This window comes from Rissa tridactyla, chromosome 6, assembly GCF_028500815.1.
Source record: "Rissa tridactyla isolate bRisTri1 chromosome 6, bRisTri1.patW.cur.20221130, whole genome shotgun sequence".
In the NCBI taxonomy this organism is placed as follows: Eukaryota; Metazoa; Chordata; class Aves; order Charadriiformes; family Laridae; genus Rissa; species Rissa tridactyla.
In genome coordinates this window covers 27,599,331-27,615,533 of record NC_071471.1, presented here as the reverse complement: position 1 = coordinate 27,615,533, position 16,203 = coordinate 27,599,331, and the positions used below count along the sequence as shown (strand labels likewise).

Here is a 16,203-nt window from a genome sequence, read left to right as displayed (position 1 = left end):
CAGAATTTGCATGGAGCAATTAGGTGGAGTCACAGCCATTTAATGGCTATGTGGCTGGCTTCATCAGCACTGCTTTAAGAAAAATGACATTGTTTTTCCTGATAATTTTTTGCTACGGCTGCGCTCAAACAGTTATGAATATGATTGGTGTGCCACAACATACCTCTAGGTCAAATTAACCCAATCTGCAGAAGCTAGTTAATCGAGGTGAGAGACAGAAGAGAAAACTGCTCTAGAAGGAATTTGATACTATACATTGTATACGGTTGTGATATAAATTGCTATAGAAATGAAACACATTGAAGAAAGAAGTGTACAGGAGTCACCTTCCTTATTTCTGCAGACAGTGACCATGATGTTGTTGTGAGACTCAACCAGTCTGTGCAGTTTAATCGATTGCTATAAATTAAAGGAGAACACACAAAAGTGTTACATCTTACTTACATGATGCAATTCATCCACTAACAATTATTCCTTTTTGTTGTTTGTGGTTATGAGAGCCCTCATAAACTGGGGTCTGGCCCTGTCAGGAACTGTACAATCATACAGAGAAAGAAACTCCCCACCCTAATTATGGAGAAGGTGTAACAGAAAGTTCCAAACCAAAGCACTGGAATGGGGAAGGGAGGATGTGGGTGAAGAACCACATGGAGATTATGATGACTAGGAGGCCAGGCCATTGCATCTGCTACTACACAATGTCATGAGACTAAACCCCTGAGTAACTCTCATAACATGTGCATGTTATAACATCCTGGCCTTTCCCAGACATTAGAAATAAATCCTCCTTGTGGTAAGAGGTGAGGCATCTCACCTGTCTAAGATCATATACAGTCAAAAAAATCGAGAGTAGAGACATGATTATGATGGCAGTGGCATATTCCATGTAATCTTCAGCAAACCACAGACACACACTGAACAGCTGGAACACGTAAAATGGATTTAAGACCTGTTTGGAGAGAGAGCAATACTCAAGAGCTGGTCACATTTAAAAGGCTACCATATACTCAGCCAGACCATCCTGTTAGAAATGGGCTGGAATAAAACCTATTGAGTTAAGTGTTGTGTCTCACAACCTCCTTTCTAATTTCGTTAACAATGGCTTCAGTCTAATCGGATTGGACCACTTCCATCTGACAGAAGGGCCAAATAATCTGGACCAATAGGATGCTATTTGGGATGTGAATGGCTTGGCCCAAGCCTTGTTTTGCCTGCTTCTTTACAAGAAATGTAACAAAGGTGAGAGAAGAGCAGGTTGTGCGGTGAGGATGGAGCTCACATACCATAGGCACATCCCTACAAACATTCTGATTAGGCCACATATAGCCAGTTCCTGCCTGAAAAAGATATTGGTGCTTTACACGGTGCTGTGCCCAGAGTCATGAGCTCATTGGATCTCTCTGTGGCTGTAGGCATGTACCAGCTACTGCTGTTCACTTAATCTCTGCTGACTAAGAGACAGCTTTTGCCTGGAAGGTTTGATTTCCAGTGTAGCTTGTAAACATTCACTGACCCTTGTAACGCCAACAGAACGAGCTTCCAGGACACAGATACGTACAAATACCAAGCAGCCATAGAGGCATGGGGATGGAGGATAGGGAACAATGGAAATAAATGAATTTATGGTGATATCATGGAACAGCTTTAAACAGGATTTGAAAAAGGAGCTTGATGGAAAGCTAATTCAGACCTAGAATCCATTATATTCTATATGCACACTCTGCCTCCCCAAGTAGCCTAGAATAAAAGCATCAAAAATGCTTAACCTCTTTGATGAGTAGTTTCCAAATAGGGATCACTGGAACATCAATAGTGTTTGGCCCACATATAACTCTCCTGTATGGGATAAAGATATATCACTTACAGATCAAATAGTGACAATGTAGCTCACTCGAGAAGTTGCAGCTTTCAATAGCTCTGAGAGCTTGTATTGATCCCAGTTTAAGGGCTGAATAAAGGTGAGGATCTTTCTCCAAGAAGAAGATAAAAAATTAAATGCCCCTACAATGCTTATGTCAGAAATGACTGTAGCAGTGAAATCTACTTAAACAGACAAGAGGTGTAACACAGCCTTTTAAGCAAACATTTCCATCATGCAAAAATTTCTTTGAAGCACCATAAACAAAGGAATTCTGCACCTAAAACTAAATGATCTAAACCCAAATAATTTTGGATACAGTTAAGGCTGATTTGAATGTAAGACTCAACATGAGCTAAGATCAGCAGCTGGATTTTCAGTATTCAATCAACTGAAGATCATTTCTTTATTTGGCAGTTTCAGGAATACTTATTCTGTAAATTGTCTAATGATACAGTAGTTTGTGAGAATAAATTCAATGACCAGAACTAATTGATTTAGAAGTTCAATACAATTACATGGAGTTCCACTGAAGAAGCATATACACAACTTATCTGCACCGTCTCATGGAGACTTTCTCTTACCCTAAATAAAAACTGCTTAGAGTTAGTTACAGGGCATAGTTATTTCTTGATTGAGAACAATAACAGTGATGAATACTGAGGCATTTAAAAAACTTTGACAAGGAATACACAAAATTCTCTAGCCCTTTTCATTCAATTTTTCAAGCATGGCCATTTCATCTAAAATTACGTGCATATTAATGGATACACAAGAAACTCAAGGAAAATGCACCAACAGCAGTGAATTTACATCTCTTTGAAATCCATATGTTGAGTATTTGTGTTCTAAAATGTGTACCTGACATTCTGTTCATTGCAGGTGAGACCACAACCAAATTTGGCATGTATAGCTGAGCACGTGTGGTGGTCTTCTAGGACTCTAAAACATAAAGGAGTATTTTCCTTAGGACGTTATTCACAAGCTTGACTTCGTCAGAGACTTGTGTAACCAGGGCATTGAACTCACCCAACTTTCTGGAACTGTTTTGCATAGATATTCCAGACATAGCGGATTTTTTGTACTTGAATACTTTTCACCTGCAAAACAAAACAGGGACAACAATACATGCAACACAGCAGACAAAAATACTCCCAGGCCTGCTCACAGATCTCAGCTCGGCATCCTCACTGTGGTCAAGCACAGATAAAGCAAATTACATGGGGGGTAGGGAGGTAGAGAATACAGGATTGCATTTACTAACTCCCTAGTTATGTTATAGAGTGGGATCCCCACTTCAGTGCAGGTTCCAGTAAGCTTTACAGATCTTTAGGTCAAGGAAGTACAAAGCAGCATTCTTTTCTCCCCATTTTGTGAAGCAAGGAATACAGTCCTCACTTTCATTTCAGAGAATGGAGGGAAGAGATCACTGATGCAGTGGTGGGTATGCAGGCAGCTGTCAAAGCCCGTCTTCAGTCAACAACTCCCTTATCGTCTGTCTGGCTTTGAGGAAAGCAGGGGGCTTTGGGCAGTTTGCAGGCATGGTGCCAAGTTTGCAGGCATGGTGCTGTGTCACTGCTAATGCTCCGCCCTTGCAGAGCAGTTATCCACTAGGAACACATGCTGCCATTTATAACTTGCAAAAGGAGTCTGTCCTGTCCTGCACAATAATAACGAAGCCTGTTAGAGAGAATGGTGCTTCATATCAGCTGGAAGAAGGCAAGGCTATACACCTATACACATAAGTAATAAGGAAATCAGCTCTAGGGGACTCTCCCTACCCAGTGCAATAAGTATTATCATAGGCCAATGAAATCTATACTCAACTCATACACTGACTCAAAATGGAGCTATAACCGCAGCCATTAACCTAACAAGAGGTCTGTAGTTAGGATTTCATGCAATAGGAGCTGCAACATTTGCAATGCTAAAAACCGGAGTGGGAAATGAGGGACTCGGCTCGCTGCTGGAACAGGTCCTTGGACAGCTCTTGGGCACTTCACATTCCTCCGTGGACTTAGGTAGGTTAAACAGCAAGAAGGTTTTATAACTGACTTAGAAGTAGGGCCTTTTGAATTGCTAATGAAGGATTAAACTGTTTGCTCTTTGCTGCTTTGAAATCTGTTCTTTTCTATCTAGATATTTTGATTGATATGAAAGTGGTGTTCAAAGGGCCTATTATTTGAGGCTATATTGGCCTTTTTTATGTTACTAACTCAATCCTCTGAAGAATGTTACAAACCAGTATTCACTTTCATACTGTGCTAGTTGATTAAACTAGCTGGCACTAAACTTTCTTATGTACATTAATGTATGCCCACACAAACCAGCAGTAATAGCAACAGCTTTACTCCACTAAAGATAGGTTTATAATGAAAGTATCTACTTAAAATTGCTGTAGATATAAAAACAAATGCTAACAAGTCAGAAATCTATTTCCTGGAAGGGAAAATAGCTCTTTTATGTGTTCCCCAGTGCAGTGATCTAGTAACTATAATCAAGAGCCAGATATTGGCAAATGTACCACTGCATTCCTATTGCTCACACCAACTTAAGGTGTAATGCTAAGCAAGATACACAACTGAACTGTCTGGTACTTGTTCTAAAATGGGGATAATTATATTTACTCAATTCATGAGAGACCCTGTGATCTGCTTGGACCAATTAATCCTCTACCTTCTCCCCTGTGCCCCCCTGGGATCTCAAAGCTATGGAACTGGCAAATGTACTTTAAAGCACAAATTGGTACATACAAAGGCAAGAAGGCAAAACATGTTTCAGACCCTCCTTGATGAAACATTTCTGGAAATACTGATGTAGCTCTGCCTAGGTACTTTTCTATTCTGTTTCCTCTCTGCTGCATTCATCCCTGTTTTCATGTTACTGTGGGAGCTGTGATATTTGGCTCCTCACAGTTTCCCTTCAAACACAGAGCCACCCCTAAATTCCTTGGTTCCTGTGGCAGGAATGAGTTTCTGATTCTTCACTGCCAACCCCAGTGTCTTGAAGCTCTCCTACTTATAATGTAGGTCTTCTCTCAGGAATAGTGAGGATTCTTTTTTCATACCCACCTTGGAGTAAGAGAGGATTTTCTACACAGGTGAGTACAGTTCTCCAAAATCTTTAGTTTGTTTTTCCACAGCTCACTGTGTTCACCAAGATGCAAGTTTCTTAGCTGGATATGTTTCACAGCTCATTCACTCCATGAAGCATGTCTGAGATTTGCTATCACCTCCCAGATGCTGCTGGGAATACTTAACTTACTTGCAAACTTGGCTTCATTATGGCTTTGCTGAAGATTGAGTCTTCCTCAGCACTGGCTGGATAATCCGTTCTACTTCTGATAAGTGCAGACACAGAGATCCACGTCACAGTCTTACGAGAATAAATCCGAAATTCATCCTGAATGAACATAAAAGAGAAGTATCACTATTTCCCTCAAAATCAAAATTTCTAGTCTTTTAGAGCACTGCTCCAGTTTTCTTAAAGAATTAACCCACAGGGGCCTCCCAGCACCCTGTGACCAATAAAGAAATCAGCAGAATGGGAGCAGAACCACAGTCCTGTCAAAATGCAAGTACTGCAACTAATTCACTGACTGCAGACCTGGTGCTTGGCTGGTAAGGATGGAATGTGAACACCCAGATCATGATCTAGGACAGGCAAACAGTACAGGACAATCTGAGATGCAGTGACCATACTGTAAAGGGAAGATCAAAAGAAACATAGCGCTGTACTGCAAAATGGATGTTTAGTCCCAACACCTTTTCACAGTCATTCCTGTATTAACACTTCATTGGAAAAAAGTGTGTTAGCACTATGCCTCCCTTATGGTATCTTAGACAACCTTTTGCCACAAACTGAATTTGTGATCTTGTTATTTTTTGTAAAATATGTTCAACATTGGAACTGCCTGATAACTACTGTTCGTAGTACAGTCTCAGAGATTAGAGCAATCGCGGTAATAAGTACCCTCATGTTAAGTTTCAGTCCTGAACATTGACCACCATGCATTAAAGCCAACTATGAGACTGACTTATATATCATATTGAGTGTGTGAGCCGTTTGGCAGATGCAAAGAGCTGATTACTTCAGCCAGCCAGGTGCTGAAAGCACAGTTATTAAACTTCATTTGGAAATGACAACAGAAAAAGAAGATTCTGTACCAAATATGAGTCCTTTTGAATAATTTAAGGGTTTAAAAAAGAACTTAATAATGTTTATATATCTTATTTACTTGTGCACTTTTATTCTTCAACTGGTATTTTGAGTAGAATAACTTTTATTTTCTGATACTTATCTTTAACTTAAATTTCAGAATTAGTAGACATTGGGATGCAGATTGAGATGGAAAGCAGTGAATAACACAGGTGCTCATTATCTGAACTAAAATGAGTCAAAATTAAATAACAAAAGTGAGTTAATAGACTCTTATATTGCAATTGCAGTAATGACGATGAATTATGAATGAAGGTTTCATGTGAAGCAAAAGAGAATTCCAAGGATCAAGCTGATGGGATTACTTGTATCCTCATTAGCTGTAGCCATCACATTTGAGAACTGACATAATCAGAATGGAGGAAAAAAAACACAAAACTGTCATTTTAATACAAAGAACCATGAAGAAAATCTGAAATTGTCAAATGCCCAGAGCATACTTTGAGAGAGCTTCCTGATAAAAAAACCATGCAATATGATTCAATTCTTGTTTAATTACACAAAGGATCATTTAAAAATTCATTTATCTGAGAAGTGCTTGGCATGGAAAATCCATTTAAAATGTCATACAAGAATAGGTAATTAAAAATGCAAACTGAATTGAAGATTAAAAAGGGAGATTAAGCCTAATATGCTTATTTTTTTAAAAAAACCATATACCCCATTATTAGAATGCAGATTGTTTCAATATAAAATATTCAACAGGCAGATCTGTGGTTTTCAAAACCCAAGATTTTAACTGCCTGCTGCTTTGCTCATTTAACAAGGCAGCTCAAATACAGCGGTAGCAAGTGATCCATTTTGCAATTGCACATTTTGCAAATGCCATTGTTCAGGAATCTTTGAAGCAGAACAAATCAAACTTCTGGAAGTAAACCAGCCCTGCCAGCTCCCGGAGTATTTAGACTCAGCTGGGATTCAGAGTCAGCTCTCAGTTTGCTTCTTTTAGTGTTGCAGTAGCTTTCATGAAATTAAATCAAGGTTTGCGTATGTCACAGTGCTTCAGTACAGTCCTCAACAGATAGAAATCTCTATTAGGAAACTACTAACAAAACATAACAGCCCTGAAGCATTAACTGCAAGATTGAGGGCTTATTGACATGGGGAAGGTCTGATGGAAAATGGAAACACACAGCCAAGAAAACAAGCAGTCCAAGCTTGCCCTCTTCCTTTTACTGATTCCTCATCACGCACTGCTGGACACTGCTGGGGACAGAGCTAGACAGAGCTTTGGCCCACTGGGTAAATTTTGGCAGAGGGGGGCAGCTTCACTAGGACAGCCAAGTGAGGGAAAAAGAATCTGCTGGACACTGTCAATCAAACAGATGCTTTGGAATCTGTAGCACAGATCTGCAAGGTAGAAAGAACAGGAATGGTGGAAGGGAGGAGTAAGGACTGAGAGCAAACACCACAGTCTTGAAACCACAGATATTACAGGTTTTTTCACCCCAATTTCTTTCAACTTGTTGTCTGATCAGCTGTTACCCTCCATTCCAATCATCATCTTACACATAATTTGTGGAACACTTGAGAGTTCTTTAGATTAATGATGGTAAACATAAGATATTATTGCAGGAAATCAGCAATGTAGGAGATTTCAGCTAACTGGATTCTTTCCAATTAACTCATCTTTCAATTAACTACATACTAGGGACTAACTTAAATTAAAGTAGGCACCTACTGTTGTTCTGAGCAGAACAATGTCCGCTTCTTCCAAGCTGCAGGGGATGCAGTTTGCCCACACATCCCACTCTGGCTTCCAGTAAAACAGCAGCATCAGCGCCCCACAGGACAAGATGTATCCAGCAATGCACAAGGCCTTTCGGCAGCCTTGGGTCTTGTAACCAAAAATCTCCTGTACAGCAAAGACGAGTTAAAAATCAGTACTATTTCTCTTAAAGGAACACCTGGAATACTATACTTTCCCATTATGCACTGCTCTCCCATAGGTACTGTTTGGTATGGTACTGTGAAAAAACAAGTCACAGAACTTGTATTTGGCTTCTTTATGTGTCCTAAACATGACTAGAAAAAAATTTTGCATGTTCCACAGAAGTTTTCATCCACCTTCACAAAATCGGGATTGCTGTAGTCTGACCAAACCTCTAAAGTAGTTTTATGTATGTGTGAAACTCAGCATGAGACACTTATGTGTGCACATGAGTTGGAATGACATCAAAATACAGACATTTAGGCCTAAAGTCAGGAAGACAGATCTGCCTGGTCAGCCTTTTTTAAGGTCCCTGGCTGAGACAGCTGAAGAACTTCAGTACATCTGCACTAGGGGATGAAGGCCCACTGCAGCAGCTGAGACGGTGCCTGCTTCACAACCAGCAGCACCACTGCTGTCCTGCCACAGCAGCGAGTCTGCATTAATGCATCTACACTTCAGAGACTCAGCTGGTGTCTCTGCATGGTGCTGAATGACACTGTGTGGCTGCACCCGCTGGAGCTGCTTTCACAACTCGTCACAGACTCAGGGCTGTTACCATCTTCCATAATAGCTCCAGTATGGGGATTTTGGACCTTGCCAATGTGCCATTGTCCTAACATCCCAAAATAATAATAATAACAACGGTTAGTAAGAACTACTCATGAAGACTTGCAGAATGCTTCACATGTTCAGAGGGCCAAAGGAAGCTACTCACTGTAGCTGTATGAGTAGGTATTATTATTCCATTTTCAAAGCTGGGGAAATTGTTATAGTGAGGCAAGGTGACTTGCACAAAACTTCAAAGGGATGACTGTCAGCATTACAGTTTAAGAGCTGTCAGGTCTTCGTACTATGGCCAAATTCCACCTCAGTAGTGCTAGCAGGGACTTGGTACAGGTTAAATTAAATGTATACAGTGAATTCATAGAGGAGACCCAACCCTGATCTAAGATGGGAGATTGCATGACTACAATTACATCGGGTGACCAGGAGAATTTGCTAACATAAGGGTTAAGATTCCTCAATCTCCTTCTTCCTAGTATACCTGCAGCAATTGTGTAATCTCCTTCTGAAGATCAGATATCTGCAGCCACAGATATTGCAAGATCCATTCATAAGGTGAGAAGAAAAGGCAATGTAATTGGAAGAATGAGTAATGCATAATTCCTGGTTCTGTGCTGGTGTCTGCTTGTTATGCAAAATGTGGGCCCTACCCAGTGGTTCCACACACTGCCTCGACCTACCTGCTCTATGTCATTCTCCAGAAGACAAACTCTGTCTTCCTAGGTAATATCCATGGGGTTTCTAAAGGGAAGAAGTTGGCAGCTGTGGGGACAAAGTATGGTAAACTACACAGGGGAGTGGCCTGCATTGCACAGGACCTGGTTATACCACCTTGAGATGTGTATGCTCAGCATTTTCAAAGGCTCCTATAATCTCTGAGCAGCCCAAGAGAATAAGGCAATTCTGCAGCAGATAGAAGGAAGCTCATGGAGGACAGCAGATAGGCAAGGTTTTCTAGAAGGTGGTTGGTGTGGCACTCACGTGCTATTAATATTAACGTGCTCCTCTAAACAGGTAAAGGGCTCTCCATTCACCTCTCTCTAGTTGTATCGTTAAGAAAAAGGTTACAAAATTAGTGTCTGCACCAGGATACAGAACAGTACATAGAATGATGTGAACTTACTGTTCACAGCAATGGCTTACTAACAAGATCCAGATGCTTGGATCCAGACTTTACAGCTTGTCAGCAAGGCAAAGGAATTTCCAAGGAGACAGAGACACCTAAGGGAAGAACTGTTAAAAGAACGTGCCTTCGGACTTTCTCCAGCAAATGGCTGGACCTGGAATAACTGGAATAATATTTTCAAATTGGGATGGGCATGAATATCAGGGTGGGGAAGAACGAGATTGCTGCCATGTGCATCTTGCTTCTACCAGTGAATCACTCCTTTAATTTACAGCTTTTGTGCCTTACACCCAAAGTCTGAGAAGTCAGTAAGCCTCTAGTTAATGGAACTAAGAAGGGCTAAGGTGGGCGCTCGGCATGTGATTGGCAGTCATTTGGGATCATCTTCTATTGGCAGTGTTCTTCTCCACTGAAAATGGAATGATTCCCCAGACCTGATATGACAACAACCATAGAGCTAGGGCAGACTCTGTCTTTCTCTGCCTAGGAAACCGTGCACCTATATATGAAAATATGTGTCTGAGTCCCCATATGCCTGCATATGTGCCCAGGCCTATGTTTTCCAGAATAGTTTCCCCTCAAAAAATGGTTGTATTCCTTAGATCTCAAGACACTTTGCAAAACCAAGCCATGCATCAGTATTCCTCATCTTGAAAACTAGGAGAGGGGAAGACAAGGAAAACAGCTCAGCTGGGGTAAAAAAGCCATGCTCTTAAAGCATTCACTGCACTGTCTGCTGGGTCTTGCTACTTCTCACAAGGGACTTTCCTGAGATAGATAGACAGATGGATAGACAGATGGATAGATAGATGGATGGATGGATAGATAGATAGATAGATAGATAGATAGATAGATAGATAGATAGATAGATACCCTTGAGCAGTTATGACACAGTACACATTCTGCCCTATGAGCACAGGTGTTGGTTCAGGTTCGTTGGTTTGTGTCTTGAAGAACATGACATTTCTGAATACAGGTGTTCAGGAGCTCTACAGGGAGAAAGCTGGGAAAGAATAAACATCAGATGTTAACTACTGTTTTGTATCTGGATGTCCATGCAGGAGCCTAAAGCCAAACAAAGCATTTCCCATAGTTTGCAAATGTCTGGAACAGGTTACCTGCGCCACATCATTTAGAAGTAAAGGTAGGCAGGGAAATAGACTGAGCTCCAAACCTAACTTGTGCCAAACTTCCCTGGGCTGGAACCTTTTAATACTTAACTTCAGAATAAAATGTTCTGTTAGGTTGAAGTGTTTTTCCTGACCCTGTGCCTTCAGCTGGAAGGACTATAGCAATGAAGGCTGCACTCATTAAAAAAACATTTAGTAAGTAAATAGCTCCTTGTTGAAACAGAAACAGTATTAGTACAAACACTTCTCACTTGTCAAATACACCAACAGTGGAATTCTTTAGAAGAATTCTCAAAACCATTACCTTCTCAAAGAAAAAAGGTGAATACTAGACCCACAACAGAGGTATTTACAACATGCATGAAGAAGGGGGAAACAGGCACAACATGATGCAGGTTTCTCAGCAGGTTTATCTCGCCACCTGAATGTCTTACAGTAATTAAGGCTTGGAAATTATTCAATTCTTGAAGAATTCTTTGGAAACTCTTCAGGATTCACAAGGCCTATACTACAAAGACCTCCAAGCAAATGCATGTCCACTATGGCAAACAATACTTCCAGGGCTGGCAGAAATCCTGGTGTTGATGTCACCAGTAAGAACATGTCTGTCAGGTTGGTATTACGTTGTTAAGGAAAAGAGTGTAATGTTTGCTGGGTTGTATTTCATTGCACAAAGAGGCTCTGCTGATGCAGACATGCTTCTTTTGAAGATGGGTCTGATGAATACAGATTTGCACCTTGACAACTTTTCTACTGTGTGAGCAGGTTTTTAGGGCTCAAAGTGTGCATCTGGAATACATAAAATTACACAGCCAAATAACCTGGATTCTTGAGGGCACCAGATTAAGAGACAGTGGAAAACAAAGCTAAGATTGGAGTCTGTAAGACTCCAAAGGGCTTCTTGTTATGTCACAGGAGGTAATGCTGCCTACAAAAGAGGCTGGTACACAGGGCTCATCTCATCTCTATAGAATAATTTTTAATAAATTGTAGTGTATTATAAAACCTTGTTTCCTCACATGTTAACATCCCCTTTCTCTTGAGACTCCCAACAGTCAGAAGAGTGACTAAACCAAAATGGTTTAACTTGTGAGTGAAGGGTCTGGGGAGGGGCCATAGACTATGGGACAGAAAAAGCTGCCAGACCTGCTCAGTTGGCAGAAAATGTGCTTATTCCAAGAAAGGTTCTTAGCTGCTTTTACAATCATACAAAGGCAGCACTCAGGGGCTTATCCCTCTACTGTCCAGCAAGTCTTTGTTACTTATGTTTAAAAGAAAAATTGCCTGTAACTGCCAGGTCATCTGCACAGTAGAATTTAAATGCAAAAGTCAAACAAGTTCAGGCACCCTCTTCTTTGGTGAAAACAAGACCTGTAGCTACCAGCAAGGAGCCAGAACAGTGGCTGTGAACTATCGTATTTCTGGCAACCCAATCACCAGGTATCCTATTACGAACAACCTGTTGCTATAACAACAGATAATAGGATTAGACTTGAAAGACTGGTTAAGATTCACAAGGAATTTAATAACTGAATCTCATTCTTAGCAACCAGAACCTGATTCATCAAAGGTCTGTTTCTGTTCCCTCTGAAGCCAGCAGCAACATTCACTATCATTCCATTAGGAACAAGATTGTGCCTTTCAGATTCTATCTGAACAGTTAAATTTTTCAAATGCAAAGTAAAATTCCTCGATCAGATTCCCTTCAGAATTTTGGCATTCCCAAGGAGGCAAACAGCTGACAATATGCAGCAGCAAACTGGGGTTCACCAGCTAACTAACTGCAGTTGTCCCATTCCTTCAGACATAAGCAACTGGGGAACATGTGCTTAAGACAGGTTGCTGGCAAATCCTTCCAGAAGCAGCAGCACAAGCTTTTGCACTGCAAGACTTATGTTCTGCACTTTACAGTTTGTGCAAAGGGAATGATTAGTCCCAAGCTGTACAGAGAGGAGCATCAAATTGGCAAAGGGCATAAAGCTGTGTCTTTCCTCCCTCTTCCTATTCTACCAACAATTACTTCTTTTCAAAAACACCTTCAAGCAGATCTTTACAAAGGGGAAAAAAAAAAAAGCAAGCTAATTCCTGAAATAAATCCCTTCCTATTACCATACCTATTAGTCCTCTCTGAGGCAAGCTGCTGTGTCCAGAGTGCTCTCACACTACTGAAATATTGCTGGTACTACAAATAGTTACGAAGAGGGAGAGATATTATCTCATGCTCCACATATACATTGCTAAGTTTTAGCTGGGTACCAGGAGAGTGAATTCTTGTTCAAGCAAATGTACTCCAGCCACGTAAAGTAATCCCAAAGATGTACACAAGGATATATAGGGTAGATTTCCTAAGTCAGCTAGTTCAACACAGGAAAGCATTGTATGTCCAGAGTCCAAATGAACTACTTGCACGCTTTCAAAATTACTTGAACTATTTCACTCTGGAAGAACTGGCACCTGCACAATGTCAGCTGTTACATTATTACACCCAGTGATGTGATCTTGTTTGAGGAGTCAGGAACTGCTTGTGAATAATTTGGTTCAGGTGGATTAAACTGACAGTTAAAAACACTGTAAAAAAATATTTTTCATGGTTTAGAATTTTAAAAAAATGTTGCAGGGTCACTGAGACTTTATGTGCCAGTGCCACTTGCTGTGGCTGCCAATAATTTGAAATATCCGATTTTAACAAAGAAAGAATGTCTGCACATAATTCTCTTTTACCCCACGTACTCTCCTTCTCTCCTCTGCTTTAACACAGCCTTCTTTGTGTCTTTCTTCACAATTTCTCTCACCTACATGTTACATTCTTTTTCACACAAATACACACGCTAGTTCTCTCATTCTATACACGTTTTTTTCCTCTTGCTCTTACAGTACCTCAGATACCCTCACAGTTATCTTCCTCTATCTCATACTCGTTAACTTTTTTCTCTCTCTTACACATATGTAACAAAGACATATACATACCTGCCAAATCTAGCACAACTTGGCTATGGTTTTAATTGCACCTGCTACTCAACTGCTTTATTAATCTTTTTTTCTGTGATTTTCATTTGGGAACCCCAGGTGAATGAGCACTGCTCATGCTCATTGCAGGCACAGAGAACATGGCAACTGCCAGACACCCCGGATTCACAGTGCAGATTGACTCAACACTGTGCACACACATCAACTGTGCATGGAAAACCTCAGATTCACAGTGCAGATCCCCAAGCACTGGACTCACGGCACATGTGCTCAGTATGATATTGGTGAGAAACAAGAATATTACTGGAAAGGTAATGTGGGATAGTTGGCTCCACGCAAGCACAACTTGGGAGTCCCAGTAGCGCACAGCTAGAATAATTGGACATACAGGGTACAATAGTGTGGGCTCTACACAGTACCAGACAGTACACTTAAACCTAATCAGCTCAGGCTCATTTCTGGCATTGCTAGCGATGGTGCCAGTAGTGGGAAGAGAACGACAGGGTGTTTATGGTCCTAGAAGGAGAGGGGCAGGGTGGAGCACAGGCACAAGAGCAGCTGCCGTTTGGGGCTGGGGAGCAGTGGCCCATCAGCACCAGGGCTAGAACCAGCAGCAGGAGCTGCGCGCAGGACCAGTAACTCAGCAGAGCCACCCAGGTTCTGCGTTGCACTGAGCTAATTAGTCCCCACCCTCAGAGCCAGTGCCTTGCTCTTCCTGCAGTGCTCAGTTCATACTGCTGGGTGACTCTGCACTGCATTCCCCAGCACATCCCAGATTACCCAGGTTTGCATTATGGAAAATATGACATCTCCCCTTCACTGGATGGCAGAGAGCTGACTGAAAATCTGTATCTAGGGTTAACAAATGTCCACATTTTTCCATGACATGGTCTCTTTTTCACTAAAATAGAATTCTCAGCAAGTAGATTTTGAAGATTTCTCCAGGATTTCTGGAAGTGAACAGTCACGTCAGCTTGTAAGTAACTGTGTTTCACTAGCTTTGCTGGGACTGCTGTACACCCAGAAATTCAACACACACTCATAGCAGAGCTACAGCGGCTGTGCAGCACAGGAATTTTGAGAAGCACTGCATTTACCAGACATGCATGAGAACTGTTGCTGTACAGCTGCATCGTGGGTCTGACATCTCCAGCAGAACCTGTTAGATGGACAGAATGCATATGCAACAAATAGCTGATCCGTAACACACAGTAGTGCCAAAGCGGCTAAGAAGCACTGAATTTACTACGGTTGTGCACTGGGCTTCCTATTTAAGAGAAGCACTGTGCAGTAGATCAGAAACTTCGTGTAAACATAGGACTTACTTCCACGTGTTACAGAATGCAAGTAAACATACTCCTCCCTGGGAAATTATGGAAAGAACTACAGTAGCTCTGTATTTAGAAATCCAGCTTTATACAGGCGCTCAGGCTGGAATAGTGTTGCCAATTCAACAGATTGCATTAGCTAATAATTTATGCAAATATAACACATGTGTTTTTATGTTCCAGACAAAGCCAAGGTTCCCAGTCCTCATCTAACTGGAGCTGACCCTGGAGATTCAGCTGTCAAATGGTTAGGAACACTGCTCCTGTCCCTCAAGCTCATGTAAAACCACCTCCACCTAGATTTATAATGCCACATCAATAATCTGTTGAGCCACCCCCTGTTGGAGGGAATAACCAATTAAATCCAGTGGACACATACAACTTCATTTTCTTTCCGCTAAAACAATTATATCCCTTTCTAACTGTATGTTTCTGCTATGGGAACACCCCCACCATCCAAAACTAAATTACAGACTGTAGCATTTTATTGAAGAACATGTGCCACCTGCTGCTTCATGTTCAGAAAGACCTAGACAGAGATAGAACTCACCATCTCATTCTCTTCTCCCTGGTTAAGCTGTGCATAATGGTTCTTGGCAGGATTTCCCCCCATGAAATGACTCTCTGGAGACTTTCTAGAGCACCTTCAGGACAGGTCTTCAGCGCTGTGTGCTTGAACTTCCACATTGAGGAAGTGCTCCAAGTACACACCTTCCTTATAACTCTGCTAATGTTTGAAGAATGGAGCTCCTCCCTCTCTGTGGGGTTAGCAGGTAACATTCGTCCCTCCTCCCTTCATTCTGTTGTTGGAGTTTTGCGACTGCGAGGGTACATGCAAAGTTCACTCAAAGACACTACAAGAAAGAAAAAGTTAGATTTCACAAGTGTTCGCCACAGTCTGATTCTGGGTCATAACTCTGATTGATAGGTGCAAACAAATGCTGTCGGCATGCAAATTTCAGGGGAGGGCAAGAGGGGAATATTTTTCTTCAAGAGATTATGGAATCACTGGAGACCAGGAGCGTGTCCAAATTAGAAGAAAAATAGGCATTGCTGGTGTTAACACTCTTAGCAACCAG

The 16,203-nt window shown here is 41.3% G+C and overlaps 1 protein-coding gene across 9 annotated transcripts in view; it reads right to left on the bottom strand.

Moving 5' to 3' along the window:
* ATP13A4 (ATPase 13A4) overlaps nt 1–16,203 on the bottom strand; it is a 47,581-nt gene that overhangs the window by 28,298 nt on the left and 3,080 nt on the right. For 5 of the 9 annotated variants that reach the window (XM_054204768.1, XM_054204770.1, XM_054204769.1 and 2 more), the window contains 8 exons: nt 15,675–15,978; nt 7,758–7,931; nt 5,123–5,260; nt 2,888–2,958; nt 2,720–2,800; nt 1,767–1,836; nt 815–949; nt 327–399 (listed from right to left, as the gene is read on the bottom strand). In XM_054204768.1, the coding sequence (XP_054060743.1) occupies nt 327–399; nt 815–949; nt 1,767–1,836; nt 2,720–2,800; nt 2,888–2,958; nt 5,123–5,260; nt 7,758–7,931; nt 15,675–15,737 (805 nt within the window). In that variant the 5' untranslated portion in view covers nt 15,738–15,978. Of the gene's footprint in view, nt 1–326; nt 400–814; nt 950–1,766; nt 1,837–2,719; nt 2,801–2,887; nt 2,959–4,929; nt 5,261–7,757; nt 7,932–10,572; nt 10,703–14,893; nt 14,956–15,674; nt 15,979–16,203 lie in introns of those variants that run through there. The other 4 variants (XM_054204772.1, XM_054204773.1, XM_054204774.1 and 1 more) reach the window with 4 other exon arrangements.